This window comes from Oncorhynchus nerka, linkage group LG14, assembly GCF_034236695.1.
Source record: "Oncorhynchus nerka isolate Pitt River linkage group LG14, Oner_Uvic_2.0, whole genome shotgun sequence".
Taxonomy (NCBI): domain Eukaryota; kingdom Metazoa; phylum Chordata; class Actinopteri; order Salmoniformes; family Salmonidae; genus Oncorhynchus; species Oncorhynchus nerka.
This window is the reverse complement of record NC_088409.1, coordinates 11,777,580-11,795,124: the sequence shown is the minus strand read 5'-3', so window position 1 is coordinate 11,795,124 and position 17,545 is coordinate 11,777,580. Positions and strand designations below refer to the sequence as shown.

At 48.4% G+C, this 17,545-nt stretch overlaps 2 protein-coding genes and 1 long non-coding RNA gene across 3 annotated transcripts; all 3 read left to right on the top strand.

Moving 5' to 3' along the window:
• The first annotated feature begins 5,483 nt into the window (after window positions 1–5,483).
• Window positions 5,484–7,308, top strand: LOC135574959 (hairy/enhancer-of-split related with YRPW motif protein 1-like). Its single transcript, XM_065027084.1, has 5 exons — window positions 5,484–5,673; window positions 5,902–5,977; window positions 6,099–6,182; window positions 6,328–6,409; window positions 6,649–7,308. The coding sequence occupies exons 1-5, from the start codon at window positions 5,585–5,587 to the stop codon at window positions 7,278–7,280; spliced, it is 963 nt and encodes a 320-aa protein (XP_064883156.1). The 5' UTR covers window positions 5,484–5,584; the 3' UTR covers window positions 7,281–7,308.
• A 691-nt stretch (window positions 7,309–7,999) lies between these two features.
• On the top strand, window positions 8,000–8,964 carry LOC135574958 (uncharacterized). Its single transcript, XR_010465661.1, has 2 exons — window positions 8,000–8,071; window positions 8,764–8,964. It is a non-coding gene; the product is annotated as an uncharacterized LOC135574958 (long non-coding RNA).
• A 3,659-nt stretch (window positions 8,965–12,623) lies between these two features.
• Window positions 12,624–14,120, top strand: LOC115116866 (hairy/enhancer-of-split related with YRPW motif protein 1-like). Its single transcript, XM_065027149.1, has 5 exons — window positions 12,624–12,685; window positions 12,733–12,795; window positions 12,908–12,992; window positions 13,144–13,274; window positions 13,445–14,120. The coding sequence occupies exons 1-5, from the start codon at window positions 12,624–12,626 to the stop codon at window positions 14,028–14,030; spliced, it is 927 nt and encodes a 308-aa protein (XP_064883221.1). The 3' UTR covers window positions 14,031–14,120.
• Window positions 14,121–17,545: the final 3,425 nt, after the last annotated feature.

Sequence of the window (17,545 nt, the reverse complement as noted above, 5' to 3'; positions counted from 1 at the left end):
TCCAGGGTGGCTGTTCAGGGAGGCTGTCCAGGGGAGGCTGTCCAGGGAGGCTGTCCAGGGATACTCTCCAGGGAGGCTGTCCAGGGGAGGCTGTCCAGGGGAGATTGTCCTGTGAGATTGTCCAGGTAGACTGTCCAGGGAGGCTGTCCAGGGATACTCTCCAGGGAGGCTGTCCAGGGAGACTGTCCAGGGAGATTGTCTAGCACGAAGATTCTCCAGCCCGAGAATGGGTGACTGTCCAGCAGGGAGAATGTCCAGCAGGGAGACTGTCCAGCAGGGAGACTGTACAGCAGGGAGACTGTCCAGCAGGGAGACTGTACAGCAGGGAGACTGTCCAGCAGGGAGACTGTACAGCAGGGAGACTGTACAGCAGGGAGACTGTACAGCAGAGAGACTGTCCAGCAGGGAGACTGTACAGCAGGGAGACTGTACAGCAGGGAGACTGTCCAGCAGGGAGACTGTACAGCAGGGAGACTGTACAGCAGAGAGACTGTACAGCAGAGAGACTGTACAGCAGGGAGACTGTCCAGCAGGGAGACTGTACAGCAGGGAGACTGTACAGCAGAGAGACTGTACAGCAGGGAGACTGTACAGCAGAGAGACTGTACAGCAGAGAGACTGTACAGCAGGGAGACTGTACAGCAGAGAGACTGTACAGCAGGGAGACTGTACAGCAGGGAGACTGTACAGCAGGGAGACTGTACAGCAGGGAGACTGTACAGCAGGGAGACTGTACAGCAGGGAGACTGTACAGCAGAGAGACTGTACAGCAGGGAGACTGTCCAGCAGGGAGACTGTACAGCAGGGAGACTGTACAGCAGAGAGACTGTACAGCAGGGAGACTGTACAGCAGAGAGACTGTACAGCAGAGAGACTGTACAGCAGGGAGACTGTACAGCAGAGAGACTGTACAGCAGGGAGACTGTCCAGCAGGGAGAATGTCCAGCAGGGAGACTGTCCAGCAGGGAGACTGTACAGCAGGGAGACTGTCCAGCAGGGAGGCTGTACAGCAGGGAGAATGTCCAGCAGGGAGACTGTCCAGCAGGGAGAATGTCCAGCAGGGAGACTGTACAGCAGGGAGACTGTCCAGCAGGGAGACTGTCCAGCAGGGAGACTGTCCAGCAGGGAGAATGTACAGCAGGGAGACTGTCCAGCAGGGAGACTGTACAGAAGGGAGACTGTCCAGCAGGGAGACTGTCCAGCAGGGAGACTGTACAGCAGGGAGACTGTACAGCAGGGAGACTGTCCAGGAGGGATACTGTACAGCAGGGAGACTGTCCAGCAGGGAGACTGTCCAGCAGGGAGACTGTCCAGCAGGGAGACTGTCCAGCAGGGAGAATGTACAGCAGGGAGACTGTCCAGCAGGAGAGGACAGAACTCTTAGGCTTGTTTGCAGTAGATTGCAACACCGCCCCTTTAGCAGTTCTGTCCAGCAGGGAGATTGTACAGCAGAGAGACTGTCCAGCAGGAGACTGTCCAGCAGGGAGACTGTCCAGCAGGGAGACTGTACAGCAGGGAGACTGTCCAGCAGGGAGACTGTCCAGCAAGGAGACTGTACAGAAGGGAGACTGTCCAGCAGGGAGACTGTCCAGCAGGGAGACTGTCCAGCAGGGAGACTGTCCAGCAGGGAGACTGTACAGCAGGGAGACTGTCCAGCAGGGAGACTGTCCAGCAGGGAGACTGTACAGCAGAGAGACTGTACAGCAGGGAGACTGTACAGCAGAGAGACTGTACAGCAGAGAGACTGTACAGCAGGGAGACTGTACAGCAGAGAGACTGTACAGCAGGGAGACTGTCCAGCAGGGAGAATGTCCAGCAGGGAGACTGTCCAGCAGGGAGACTGTACAGCAGGGAGACTGTACAGCAGGGAGACTGTCCAGCAGGGAGGCTGTACAGCAGGGAGACTGTACAGCAGGGAGACTGTAGAGCAGAGAGACTGTACAGCAGAGAGACTGTACAGCAGGGAGACTGTAGAGCAGAGAGACTGTACAGCAGAGAGACTGTCCAGCAGGGAGACTGTACAGCAGAGAGACTGTACAGCAGAGAGACTGTACAGCAGAGAGACTGTCCAGCAGAGAGACTGTACAGCAGGGAGGCTGTACAGCAGAGAGACTATCCAGCAGAGAGACTGTCCAGCAGAGAGACTGTCCAGCAGAGAGACTGTCCAGCAGGGAGACTGTACAGCAGGGAGACTGTACCAAAGGGAGACTGTCCAGCAGGGAGACTGTACCAAAGGGAGGCTGTACAGCAGGGAGACTGTCCAGCAGGGAGACTGTACAGCAGGGAGACTGTCCAGCAGGAGACTGTCCAGCAGGGAGACTGTACAGCAGGGAGACTGTACAGCAGGGAGACTGTCCAGCAGGGAGAATGTACAGCAGGGAGACTGTCCAGCAGGGAGACTGTCCAGCAGGGAGACTGTACAGCAGGGAGACTGTCCAGCAGGGAGGCTGTACAGCAGAGAGACTGTACAGCAGGGAGACTGTAGAGCAGAGAGACTGTACAGCAGGGAGACTGTACAGCAGAGAGACTGTACAGCAGGGAGACTGTACAGCAGAGAGACTGTACAGCAGGGAGACAGTACCAAAGGGATGCTGTACAGCAGGGAGACTGTCCAGCAGGGAGGCTGTACAGCAGAGAGACTGTACAGCAGGGAGACTGTAGAGCAGAGAGACTGACAGCAGGGAGACTGTACAGCAGGGAGACTGTAGAGCAGAGAGACTGTACAGCAGGGAGACTGTACAGCAGAGAGACTGTACAGCAGGGAGACTGTACAGCAGAGAGACTGTACAGCAGGGAGGCTGTACAGCAGGGAGGCTGTACAGCAGGGAGACTGTCCAGCAGGGAGGCTGTACAGCAGAGAGACTGTACAGCAGGGAGACTGTACAGCAGGGAGACTGTAGAGCAGAGAGACTGTACAGCAGGGAGACTGTACAGCAGGGAGACTGTCCAGCAGGGAGACTGTACAGCAGAGAGACTGTACAGCAGGGAGACTGTCCAGCAGAGAGACTGTAGAGCAGGGAGACTGTACAGCAGGGAGACTGTCCAGCAGGGAGACTGTCCAGCAGAGAGACTGTACAGCAGAGAGACTGTACAGCAGGGAGACTGTACAGCAGGGAGACTGTCCAGCAGGGAGACTGTACAGCAGAGAGACTGTACAGCAGGGAGACTGTCCAGCAGGGAGACTGTCCAGCAGGGAGACTGTACAGCAGGGAGACTGTACAGCAGGGAGACTGTAGAGCAGAGAGACTGTAGAGCAGGGAGACTGTCCAGCAGGGAGACTGTCCAGCAGGGAGACTGTACAGCAGGGAGACTGTACAGCAGAGAGACTGTACAGCAGGGAGACTGTCCAGCAGGGAGACTGTCCAGCAGGGAGACTGTACAGCAGGGAGACTGTACAGCAGAGAGACTGTACAGCAGGGAGACTGTCCAGCAGGGAGACTGTCCAGCAGGGAGACTGTACAGCAGGGAGACTGTACAGCAGAGAGACTGTACAGCAGGGAGACTGTCCAGCAGAGAGACTGTAGAGCAGAGAGACTGTAGAGCAGGGAGACTGTACAGCAGGGAGACTGTACCAAAGGGAGACTGTACAGCAGGGAGACTGTACAGGGGCGCAGGAAGGGATATGACTGTTTTACACCACTGCATTACACACACATGTCAAGCTCTATAATTTGGCCAGTGTGGAAATGTAAGTATTTGCTGCAGTTGGTCAGGACTTGATGGGAGTGTGTGTGTGTGTGTGTGTGTGTGTGTGTGTGTGTGTGTGTGTGTGTGTGTGTGTGTGTGTGTGTGTGTGTGTGTGTGTGTGTGTGTGTGTGTGCAGCTGCTCCTTGGAATCAACTCCAAGTGCCAACAAGTTAACAACTGAGCTGATGGACAGGCCAGGGAAACAGGTGCTCTCCTCCAAGGTGCTGCTGGGTACAGAACAGAGACAGATAGGGGAGAGACCTGCTCTAAGGTGCTGCTGGGTACAGAACAGAGACAGATAGGGGAGAGACCTGCTCTAAGGTGCTGCTGGGTACAGAACAGAGACAGATAGGGGAGAGACCTGCTCCAAGGTGCTGCTGGGAACAGAACAGAGACAGACAGGGCAGAGACCTGCTCTAAGGTGCTGCTTGGAACAGAACAGAGACAGACAGGGCAGAGACCTTCTCCAAGGTGCTGCTGGGAACAGAACAGAGACAGACAGGGCAGAGACCTGCTCCAAGGTGCTGCTGGGTACAGAACAGAGACAGATAGGGCAGAGACCTGCTCTAAGGTGCTGCTGGGAACAGAACAGAGACAGACAGGGCAGAGACCTGCTCCAAGGTGCTGCTGGGAACAGAACAGAGACAGACAACTGTTGACTCAACTCTGGAGAAACATCTAGTTTTGCCCATGGTAAAGATCTGTCAGTGTCATGCTTTTCTTTCTCCAATTACTGGCTGAATGTTTCCATGGTAAGGGGTGCAATTCAGGCTCCTTGAGCCAGTCAATTCACCTGGTTGCTCTTCAGAACAGGGAACTTCCTAGAAGTGCTTGGCCACTGAAGCAACAAGAGCCACTGGGGCCTCCAGTCCGATCAATGCTGCTGTTGACCCACACAGCTGACAGCATGCAATGAACAACACACTCTGCCTAATGGCCCATGAGTCCTGTTACACACCAGTGAAGAAGGCGAGAGCTCTTGGGCTAATGGTCCCTGTGGCCCCTGACTGGGAGCTCAACAGGGGGGCTGAGGACCGACTGACAGGCTGCCTGGGAGTCTTGGTTTGAGCCCCAAGTGGCAACCCTATAGGGATCTGGTCAAAAGTAGTGCATTTTATGGAGAATAGCGTGCTATTTGGGACACATCCTTGAGGAGGTTAAAACTATTTATTGAATGGTGATTGAAAACATATTCTGTGGGTTGTCTTAAAGATGCAATATGTATGAGTTTCGGCTACTCGACCAAATTCACATAGAAAATGGAATTATAGATATGTCATTTTTGTTGAAAGCAAGTCTAAGAAGTGTTAGATCAGTTCTATGTGCGCTATTTCTATGCCTCCCGTTCTTAAATTTCCAATTGGCTCATTCATCCCTCCCTCCTCTCCCTGTAACTATTCTCCAGGTCATTGCTGTAAATGAGAACCTGTTCTCAGTAAATGTACATTGTAAAATAAGGGTACAAAGAATGTATGAAATAAAATAAAACATTTCGTTGTTCGCGTAAACAGAAATTAGGCAAACTATTAGAATTTGACCAGGAAATCGCTGAGCGATTTCTGCCTCTGCATCTTTAACTAATGGTAGACCTACATTTGGAGTCTACGGATTATATTTGTTTCGCCCATACTGGCATTCAGAGAGGCCCCACCATCATTGAGCGAAAACAACAAAACATGTCACTCAAACGTCAGCTTGATTTTAATAGGCTTAGTACTTTTAGAGCCCGCCTATTCCCCGCCCCTCTCATTTTAAACTACATGGTCTGAAAATAATACCCTGAGAACAAGGCTTGACTTTAAACAGTTGCGCGGACACGTCGCTTTCACAGGATTTGCGGAGTTCACATTGAGGGACAATCTATACTGAATATTGCTACTTGGGATTCTGGAGCAAAATGAGACGAAATCACAAATACAGCTGTTCATCTGATAGCGAACTTGATGACAATATAGAAGTGGAGAAGGACAGTGGTGACGAAAATGTGTATGTTGAAAATGCAGTTATGAAGAATTGGAAATATTTTTTTAATGAGAAAATCTATTTATTTGTAATTCTGATATAAGCCTAATGTGTATTTTTTTGTGGTAGGCTAATCTAAATCACGCATCTCTACACAGTGTATCTCTCTTGAAGAACAGGCTATGCGTGACAGAAGCCTGTCGTCACCAATATGTTATTGAAACTGAATGAAAATTACTTTGATTATTTCAGAAACCTTGACTCTCCGTATGACTTGATGTCACCCCCGAAAACCACTCCAACTCAAGCCAGAAAACGACGCAGAGGAGTGAGTATTACATTTCTCTTGCATAATTATACACCATATATTGCCGTTATTAAGGTTCACCATCACCTTGATATGCTGTCGGAGACGCAAAAATCTAATTACACCTCGCTCTCATCCACAGATTATTGAGAAACGGCGACGTGACCGAATCAACAACAGCCTGACTGATCTCAGAAGACTTGTGCCAAGTGCGTTTGAGAAGCAGGTAGGCTACAGTACAATTGTATATACCATACAGACCTATTGGATTCAGAGTATATTAATCTCAGTAGTCAAATTCTGCCTTTTCTACATCTTTGGTTAGGATTTATTTTACAAGTAACACAATCTAATCGAATGTTTTTTCACAGGGATCGTCAAAATTGGAAAAAGCTGAAATTTTGCAGATTACTGTGGATCATTTGAAGATGATACATGCTGCCAGCGGACAAGGTGAGTCAATACCAAAACAATACAAAGACTTGGTTTATGATGACAGCCTGTAAAAAATATGTTGTGATAGGGAAACTTCTAGAAAAACTTCTGCATATTTGTCGTGAACTAGGCATATCCTCCAAGCTCCACCACAGAATTAGAACCATGTCCTTTTGTTCCTCTAGTTCTGTAGTGCTCTGTATACTCCTGTGTGTTGTAGTTCCTGTTCCTGACCCTCTGCCTCCCTCTCCTGGTAGGGTATTTTGAAGCCCACGCCCTGGCCAAGGACTACCGCAGCCTGGGCTTCAGGGAGTGTCTGTCAGAGACGGCCCGCTACCTAAGCATCATGGAAGGCTGGAACAGTGTCGACCCACTCCGCGTACGCCTGGTCTCTCACCTCAACAACTACGCCTCTCAGAGAGACATCCACACTGGATTGACTGGACACCCTGGACAACTAGCCTGGGGCTCCGCTTTGAGGACACCCTCCGCCCACCTGCCACACCCCCTCTTACCACTCCCCCAGGGACGAACACTAGCCCCCCACAGTACCAGCAGCCCACCCTCCTCCTGCTCCATCTCCTCCTCCTCCTCCTCCTCCATGTCATCCCCCTGTTCAACTGATACCTCAGTGACCTCCAGACTCAGCGTGACGGCCCCCTCAGAGGCACTCAGGGTGCCCCCCAATGACAATCTACCCCTGGGGCTGGCCCTGTCAGTCTCAGCCTCCAAGCTCTCCCAACCACCACCCCACCTCTCCTCCCTGTCTGCCTTCTCCTTCACTACTTTTCCCCTAGTGTCCCCAGCAGCCCTCAATGCATCAGGCTCCTCCACAGCTCTGAGAAATCAGCCTTACAGGCCCTGGGGGACAGAGATCGGGGCCTTCTGAACTCTTGTGATCATCAGGACCGGAAGGCAACAACCCCGCCTCCCCCAACCTAGATCCCCGCCTCCCCCAACCTGCCTCCCTCCAACCTGCCTCCCCCAACCTGCCTCCCTCCAACCTGCCTCCCTCCAACCTGCCAACACGCCTCCCCCCCAACATCCTCCCCCAAACCTGCCTCCCTCCAACCTGCCTCCCCCCTGCCTCCCCAACCTGCCCCCTGCCTCCCTCCAACCTGCCTCCCTCCACGCCTCCCCCAACCTGCCTCCCTCCAACCTGCCTCCCCCAACCTGCCTCCCCCAACACGCCTCCCTCCAACCTGCCTCCCTCCAACCTGCCTCCCTCCAACCTGCCTCCCCCAACCTGCCTCCCTCCAACCTGCCTCTCCCCAACCTGCCTCCCTCCAACCTGCCTCCCTCCAACCTGCCTCCCCCAACCTGCCTCCCCCAACCTGCCTCCCCCAACCTGCCTCCCTCCAACACTCCACAAACCCAGCAGGAGTACCTGACTGTCTCATCTGTTTTTCCCCTCTGGAAATGAGGGGGATGAGGTAGGCTAATGCCACCTCCCTTGGTCAGTACTGCTGTATAAAGGAACATAGATAACAGTGTTCTATCCTATATGTTTTTATCATGAATAATTCATGTTAAATGCTGTTGTGAGCCCAGATATGGCCTCCAAGGTAGGAAAGGACTGACTATTGTTTCATGACACACAACTGATTTCTGCAGAAACAAACTTGGGACGGCAAGACTACCACGCTCGAGCGGGAGTTGCAAGATGGAAAATTGATTGCGGTAAGGTTTGTCTTGCTATTCCCTTCTCTGCTTGGTTTGACATAAAATATGCGTTTTCATAAGCCTATTTTGCAATGTCCATGCTTGATATTGCAATATTGTTCAATGTTTCATGTGATCATCATTATGCAATGCAGGTTGTCGTCTTGTAAATTGCGTTCTCCCGGGGTACCAACAAGGATGGCACGCGTTTTTACGCGCTAACGTGTTCAAAATGTCCTTTATAGTTTTGGCTGGGAAGCGTGGCTTGATAAGCACTTGCAGTCATGTGCAACACGCTACTTAATTATTATAAACTAAAGGATTAATTGGTAATCGAGTGCTAATAAACCCAATGATTTACATAAACCTGGGATTGCTGCTGCATGTTTGGCATTGCCATTGCGAGGCTTTGCTGCCACCGGTCCGCCATAGGCACTATCCAGTAGGACCAGTCCTCCATGGGAATGAATGGAATGCATGTTTTTTGGGGGGTTGTAGTGGGTACAGTAACATCAGTTTCCTTAAAGTAATTTATAATGCATTATTTAGCTCACATGATGTAAAGTGCCTGTTATAGAATAAATTAATATAGATTCCAACATGTATTTGGTGGTTTGTTCATCACTGAATGTATCAATACATTTTGAGTTCTCGGTTCTGACACTTGTTGTCATTGCATGACCTAAAGCGTGTACTGCTCTCTTTTCTAGAAATGTGTAATGGATGATGTGGTGGCGCTGAGGACCTATGAGAAAGAGGTGTGATTCCAGCCTGCTGAATTGAAGACCCCCCACCAGCAAATCAAAAACATGCATGTTATCTGTTCAATACCTACCATGTTAAATTCACTGACTCAATTGGTACCAAAATCCCATTAAGCTTTCAATAAAGTCAGTTCTGCTTTGTGAAAAGTGGTATTTCCTTCATTGCAATATGTAGGCCAGTTTGGAGGCTAAGGCCTATTCATCAAACTTAATCCATGTGGATTACAAACAGGCAAATCTCTGGTCTATCCTGACTTCTTTGGTTGTAGGTGGTGCTAACATTCAATACATTTCAGTGTCAATTTTTCTCCAATAAATTAATGTTGGCCTACTTTGAGCACGCTACACTGAGTGTTCCCGGCAAAATACATTGATTTCACACTACCTATTTTGAGAACTGGTGACCAAGTAGAAATGTCCAACTGACCATTTGTCTACGATGCAAAAACTGCCATGACTGATTAGTGGGTTAACTAAACCCTGGTTCTCAAATCAAATTTTATTTGTCACATACACATGGTTAGCAGATGTTAATGCGAGTGTAGCGAAATGCTTGTTCTAGTTCCGACAATGCAGTAATAACCAACAAGTAATCTAGCTAACAATTCCAAAACTACCACCTTATAGACAAGTGGAAGGGGATAAGAATATGTACATAAAGATGAGTGAGTGATTGCACAGAGCGGCATAGGCAGATACAGTAGATGGTATAGAGTACAGTATATACATATGAGATGAATAATGTAGGGTATGTAAACATATTAGGTAGCATTGTTTAAAGTGGCTAGTGATATGTTTTACATTTCCCATGAATTCCCAATATTAAAGTGGCTGGAGTTGAGTCAGTGTGTTGGCAGCAGCCACTCAATGTTAGTGGTGGCTGTTTAACAGTCTGATTGCCTTGAGAGAGAAGCCGTTTTCAGTCTCTCGGTCCCAGCTTTGATGCACCTGTACTGACCTCTCCTTCTGGATGATAGCGGGGTGAACAGGCAGTGGCTCGGGCGGTTGTTGTCGATCTTTATGGTCTTCCTGTGACATCGGGTGGTGTAGGTGTCCTGGAGGGCAGGTAGTTTGCCCCCGGTGATGCGTTGTGCAGACCTCACTACCCTCTGGAGAGCCTTACGGTTGTGGGCGGAGCAGTTGCCGTACCAGGCGGTGATACAGCCCGACAGGATGCTCTCGATTGTGCATCTGTAGAAGTTTGTGAGTGCTTTTGGTGACAAGCCGAATTTCTTCAGCCTCCTGAGGTTGAAGAGGCGCTGCTGCGCCTTCTTCACGATGCTGTCTGTGTGGGTGGACCAATTCAGTTTGTGATGTGTACGCCGAGGAACTTAAAACTTACTACCCTCTCCACTACTGTCCCATCAATGTGGATAGGGGGGTGTTCCCTCTGCTGTTTCCTGAAGTCCACAATCTTCTCCTTAGTTTTGTTGACGTTGAGTGTGAGGTTATTTTCCTGACATCACACTCCGAGGGCCCTCACCTATTCCCTGTAGGGCGTCTCGTCGTGGTTGGTAATCAAGCCTACCACTGTTGTGTCGTCCGCAAACTTGATGATTTGAGTTGGAGCGTGCGTGGCCACGCAGTCGTGGGTGAACAGGGAGTACAGGAGAGGGCTCAGAACGCACCCTTGTGGGGCCCCAGTGTTGAGGATCAGCGGGGTGGAAATGTTGCCTACCCTCACCACCTGGGGGCGGCCCGTCAGGAAGTCCAGTACCCAGTTGCACAGGGCGGGGTCGAGACCCAGGGTCTCGAGCTTGATGACGAGCTTGGAGGGCACTATGGTGTTAAATGCCGAGCTGTAGTCGATGAACAGCATTCTCACATAGGTATTCCTCTTGTCCAGATGGGTTAGGGCAGTGTGCAGTGTGGTTGAGATTGCGTCGTCTGTGGACCTATTTGGGCGGTAAGCAAATTGGAGTGGGTCTATGGTGTCAGGTAGGGTGGAGGTGATATGGTCCTTGACTAGTCTCTCAAAGCACTTCATGATGACGGAAGTGAGTGCTACGGGCGGTAGTCGTTTAGCTCAGTTACCTTAGCTTTCTTGGGAACAGGAACAATGGTGGCCCTCTTAAAGCATGTGGGAACAACAGACTGGGATAGGGATTGATTGAATATGTCCGTAAACACACCAGCCAGCTGGTCTGCGCATGCTCTGAGGGCGCGGCTGGGGATGCCGTCTGGGCCTGCAGCCTTGCGAGGGTTGACACGTTTAAATGTTTTCCTCACGTGGCTGCAGTGAAGGAGAGTCCGCATGTTTTAGTTGCGGGCCGTGTCAGTGGCACTGTATTGTCCTCAAAGCGGGCAAAAAAGTTATTTAGTCTGCCTGGGAGCAAGACATCCTGGTCCGTGACTGGGCTGGTTTTCTTTTTGTAATCCGTGATTGACTGTGGACCCTGCCACATACCTCTTGTGTCTTAGCCGTTGAATTGAGATTCTACTTTGTCTCTATACTGACTCGTTAGCTTGTTTGATTGCCTTGCGGAGGGAATAGTTACACTGTTTGTATTCGGTCATGTTTCCTGTCACCTTGCCCTGATTAAAAGCAGTGGTTCGGGCTTTCAGTTTCACTCGAATGCTGCCATCAATCCACGGTTTCTGGTTTGGGAATGTTTTAATCGTTGCTATGGGAATGACATCTTCAACGCACGTTCTAATGAACTCGCTCACCGAATCAGCGTATTCGTCAATGTTGTTGTCTGACGCAATACGAAACATATCCCAGTCCACGTGATTGAAGCAGTCTTGGAGTGTGGAATCAGATTGGTCGGACCAGCGTTGAACAGACTTCAGCGCGGGAGCTTCTTGTTTTAGTTTCTGTCTGTAGGCAGGGATCAACAAAATGGAGTCGTGGTCAGCTTTTCCGAAAGGAGGGCGGGGCAGGGCCTTATATGCGTCGCGGAAGTTAGAATAGCAGTGATCCAAGGTTTTTCTAGCCCTGGTTGCGCAATCGATATGCTGATCAAATTTAGGAGTCTTGTTTTCAGATTAGCCTTGTTAAAATCCCCAGCTACAATTAATGCAGCCTCCGGATAAATGGATACCAGTTTGCAAAGAGTCAAATAAAGTTCGTTCAGAGCCATCGATGTGTCTGCTTGGGGGGGAATATATACGGCTGTGATTATAATCGAAGAGAATTCCCTTGGAAGATAATGCGGTCGACATTTGATTGTGAGGAATTCTAAATCAGGTGAACAGAAGGACTTGAGTATGTTGTTATGATCACACCACGTCACGTTAACCATGAAGCATACGCCCCCGCCCCTCTTCTTACCAGAAAGATGTTTGTTTCTGTCGGCGCGATGCGTGGAGAAACCAGCTGGCTGCACCGATTCCGATAGCGCCTCTCCAGTGAGCCATGTTTCCGTGAAGCAAAGAACGTTACAGTCTCTGATGTCCCTCTGGAATGCTACCTTTGCTCGGATTTCATCAACCTTGTTGTCAATAGACTGGACATTGGCGAGAAGAATGCTAGGGAGTGGTGCACGATCCTGGTGCACAGGATATATTCTTGGTCGTACTGATGGTGAGTTGACGCTGCTCTTATGTTCAGTAGTTCTTCTCAACTGTATGTAATGAAACCTAAGATGACCTGGGGTACTAACGTAAGAAATAACACGTAAAAAAAACAAAAAACTGCATAGTTTCCTAGGAACGCGAGCGAGGCGGCCATCTCTGTCGGCGCCGGAAGTACTAGCGTCCTGCTGCTAACTAGCTATTACACAACTTTAAAACCTGAATTTCTTTGCCTATTTAGGACTGTTCTATTCTGTGAACTTTTCAGCTGCATTCAGGTGCTTCTGAATATGACTACTGGGACCAGTGGTCTGCCCAGTGGTGCTGTTGCTGTTATGACTGCAGCGTTGCTGTTTGTTCCAAGTGTCTCTAGGAAAGGTGCTACTTTGATTATTTCAGAAAACATGACTTGATGTCACCCCCGAAAACAACTCCAACTAAAGCCAGAAAACGACACAGAGGATTGAGTATTACATTACTCCTGCATAATTATGCACTAAATATTGCCATTGAGGTTCACCATCGCCTTGATATGCTGTCAGAGACCCAAAATCCTACCTCGCTCTCAGCCACAGATTATTGAGAAACGGCGAAGTGACCGAATCAATAACAGCCTGACTGATCTCAGAAGACTTGTGCCAAGTGCGTTTGAGAAGCAGGTAGGCTACAGTACAATTGTATATACCATACAGACCTATTGGATTCAGAGTATATTAATCTCAGTAGTCAAATTCTGCCTTTTCTACATCTTTGGTTAGGATTTATTTTACAAGTAACACAATCTAATCGAATGTTTGCCTTTTGTCACAGGGATCGTCAAAATTGGAAAAAGCTGAAATTTTGCAGATTACTGTAGATCATTTGAAGATGATACATGCTGCCAGCGGACAAGGTGAGTCAATACCAAAACAATACAAAGACTTGGTTTATGATGACAGCCTGTAAAAAATATGTTGTGATAGGGAAACTTCTAGAAAAACTTCTGCATATTTGTCGGGAACTAGGCATATCCTCCAAGCTCCACCACAGAATTAGAACCAAGTGTCTCCATGTCCTTTAGTTCCTCTAGTTGTGTAGTGCTCTGTATACTCCTGTGTTGTAGTTCCTGTAGCAGCCTGGGCTTCAGGGAGTGTCTGTCAGAGACGGCCCGCTACCTAAGCATCATGGAGGGCTGGAACAGTGTCGACCCACTCCGCGTACGCCTGGTCTCTCACCTCAACAACTACGCCTCTCAGAGAGACATCCACACTGGATTGACTGGACACCCTGGACAACTAGCCTGGGGCTCCGCTTTGAGGACACCCTCCGCCCACCTGCCACACCCCCTCTTACCACTCCCCCAGGGACGGACACTAGCCCCCCACAGTACCAGCAGCCCACCCTCCTCCTGCTCCATCTCCTCCTCCGCCTCCATGTCATCCCCCTGTTCAACTGATACCTCTGTGACCTCCAGACTCAGCGTGATGGCCCCCTCAGAGGCACTCAGGGTGCCCCCCAATGACAATCTACCCCTGGGGCTGGCCCTGTCAGTCTCAGCCTCCAAGCTCTCCCAACCACCACCCCTCTCCTCCCTGTCTGCCTTCTCCTTCACTACTTTTCCCCTAGTGTCCCCGGCAGCCCTCAATGCATCAGGCTCCTCCACAGCTCTGAGAAATCAGCCTTACAGGCCCTGGGGGACCGAGATCGGGGCCTTCTGAACTCTTGTGATCATCAGAACCGGAAGGCAACAACTTAGATCCCCGCCTCCCGCCAACCTGCCTCCCTCCAACCTGCCTCCCTCCAACCTGCCTCCCCCAACCTGCCTCCCCCAACCTGCCTCCCCAACCTGCCTCCCTCCAACCCGCCTCCCTCCAACCCGCCTCCCTCCAACCCGCCTCCTCCAACCCGCCTCCCTCCCCCAACCCGCCTCCCCCAACCCGGGTCCCTCCAACCCGCCTCCCTCCAACCCGCCTCCCCCAACCTGCCTCCCTCCAACCTGCCTCCCTCCAACCCGCCTCCCCCAACCCGCCTCCCCCAACCCGCCTCCCCCAACCCGCCTCCCCCAACCCGCCTCCCTCCAACCTGCCTCCCCCAACCTGCCTCCCCCAACCCGCCTCCCGCCAACACTCCACAAACCCAGCAGGAGTACCTGACTGTCTCATCTGTTTTTCCCCTCTGGCAATGAGGGGGTATGAGGTAGGCTAATGCCACCTCCCTTGGTCAGTACTGCTGTATAAAGGAACATCGATAACAGTGTTCTATCCTATATGTTTTTATCATGAATAATTCATGTTAAATGCTGTTGTGAGCCCAGACATGGCCTCCAAGGTAGGAAAGGACTGACTATTGTTTCATGTCCACAAAACTGATTTCATTTGGTTTATTATCAGAGTGCACTAAGAGAAGGATTTTGGGGTATTTGTAGGTCAAATATAATATTGTAAAAATAGAACTCCTGCAGCTTTGAAAGGGAACAAATACACCTGCAATGTATCATAAATAGAGTTACACATGACCTGGATCTGCTAGTACTTTAGTTATGTCTATATGGGATTGTTGAACATGCTTTATATAGAAAGCAACTTTGAAAAAACGTAGTTTTGTAATATTTTTGTACCAATAAACTGAGTTTGTAAGAAGATTGCATGTTTTTCTTAATCAATGCTCAGGATTCATGTGTTATACCTATGAACTGTTGTGGGGCTTAGAGTATGTTGTCCACTTCTCACATCACATCAAATAAAATCATTTATCAGTTTCAACTGCCTCATTCTCTTGGTTTTAGGTGAATGAAGGAGTTGCATACAGATGTTGGCTCTTCATTTGATCATTCTTCTGTTGCTGAGTGTTGTCCTACACAGCAGGAAATTCAAACGTGTGTTGTATTTGAGCTTTAAAAAGACTTCTGAAGTGTAATTTCCACATTGAAATTTCAGACTTGATTTGCCCTGCAGAGAAAGGTATCAACCCTACAAAAATGTCCATTAATTATAATCTGTTCTGTTGCTGCAGGATTCTTTTCCTGTTGTAACAAACTAGCTCAAATTAAGATCCTACATCTGTATGTACTATGTGTTTTATATATGATTAAAGTGTAGCTAACAGTAATATAGCAGAGAATCTGACTAACTGACTAGCTGGCTGACTGGTTGTAATCTCTCGTGGACAGACGCAAGATTTTAGTTCTGGGTTGATGAGTTTAGGGTTGGTCGAGACACCTAGTTTTAGAGCCATTGTTGCCTCCATGAATGGCCAGGAAGTGATTAAAAGGAAATCATCAATGCCCATTAACCCCACTCATATGGACTGGCCTGGTCTGACCCCACTAATATGGTCTGGTCTGACCCCACTAATATGGTCTGGTCTGACCCCACTAATATGGTCTGGTGTGACCCCACTAAAATGGCAGGAGACTACAGTGTGGCCAAGATTGAGGGAAAGATGGCAGCTGGATGACACATACTGAAGCCTGTAGATCACTTTTGACTAGGGCTCATGGGGTTCTGGTCAAAAGTAGTGTACAGTAGGGAATAGGGTGCCATTTGGGACTCAATCACTCGATGTGCCCTTTAAGTTCCTGCTGTAGTAGTATGCAATGTATCCACTAGAGACCATTGGATAGCAGTAGAAAACTAGTGATGGAGACTTGCTGCAGCCAAATCATTAGTGTAAAGGTTTATAGCGTCCCAGCGGAAAGAAAACACATATCTCTAAACCTGAAATTTTTCAGGAAATGAAAAAAGAGCCATATTCTACCTTTTATGAATATACAATCACAACTTCAAAAGCTATTTTGAAATGTATTTTATTGGACCTGGAGTCATGAACTGTTCAGCGTACATAAAGGACCATCATGTTAGTAACAGTAACCATGCAGGTCCCTCAAGATATTTCTTCCCTCCCCTGTTCTTTACAATCTGTTACTCAGTCAGACAAACTTTGTTGGATGAAAATCTGGAGTTCTTCTGTGAAAAAAAAATGAAGACGTGGAATGTCGTTCAATATGGTGTTCACTGCATCCATCTGCTGGCTCAATGGACCTCACTGCTTTACAGTAGAATAGAACAGGACAGAACAGAACAGAATAGAACAGAATAGAACAGAACAGAATAGAACAGAACAGAACAGAACAGAATAGAACATAACAGAACAGAATAGAACATAACAGAATAGAACAGAACAGAACAGAATAGAACATAACAGAACAGAATAGAACATAACAGAACAGAATAGAACATAACAGAACAGAATAGAACATAACAGAACAGAATAGAACAGAACAGAATAGAACATAACAGAACAGAATAGAACAGAACAGAACAGAATAGAACATAACAGAACAGAACAGAATATAAATTATTAGAACAGAATAGAACAGAACAGAATAGAACAGAACAAAATAGAATAGAACATAATTTAATAGAATTTGCAGGGTGGAGATAAAATACCCCAGTATGAGTCATAATACCCATAAAAACTAGCGGTCAATCAAGGAAATGGTTCCAAAAATTTCCCAACTATAATTTTTTTCCCATAGAGGATTTTAGAAACACTTAAAATAAGAGTTGTGGTTCGTGTAGGCTTACCCTGGTGTGATTTTTGATAACTGTGTAAATCTCTCTAGGACAAGGTGACTTGTATCAATAAATTTGCCTGTATTTACCACCCAAAAAATGAAATGCTAATTAGTGGCTAATGTGTCTATCATAAACTACACATGCCATGAGGATCTGGATGGGACTGCTGAAACGAAGCAAAGGTAAGAATCTCTGGATTAGCTATCTAAGGTTAGCTAAATGTAGTAATGAACAGATTAATACATTGGAAAACTGTTTTTAAATGGACAAATCTGTGAACTGTCTTGTGCACGTTTTAAATTGGCACAATACCTGTTAGCAAAGATTTCAGCTACAGATGACGTTTAGGATTTGTAATCTTGCATGATACCGAGTCAAGGACCAAAAGTTGAAGCTGGAGACTCATATCTCCCTCTCACTAGCTTTAAGCACCAGCTCACAGAGCAACTCACAGATGACTGCACCTTTACATAGCCCATCTGTAAATAGAGCATCCAACTACCTCATCCCCATACTGTATTTATTCATTTATCTTGCTCCTTTGCACCCCAGTATCTCTACTTGCTCATTCATATTCTGCACATCTACCATTCCAGTGTTTAATTGCTATATTGTAATTACTTCACCACTATGGCCTATTTTTTTACCTCACCTCC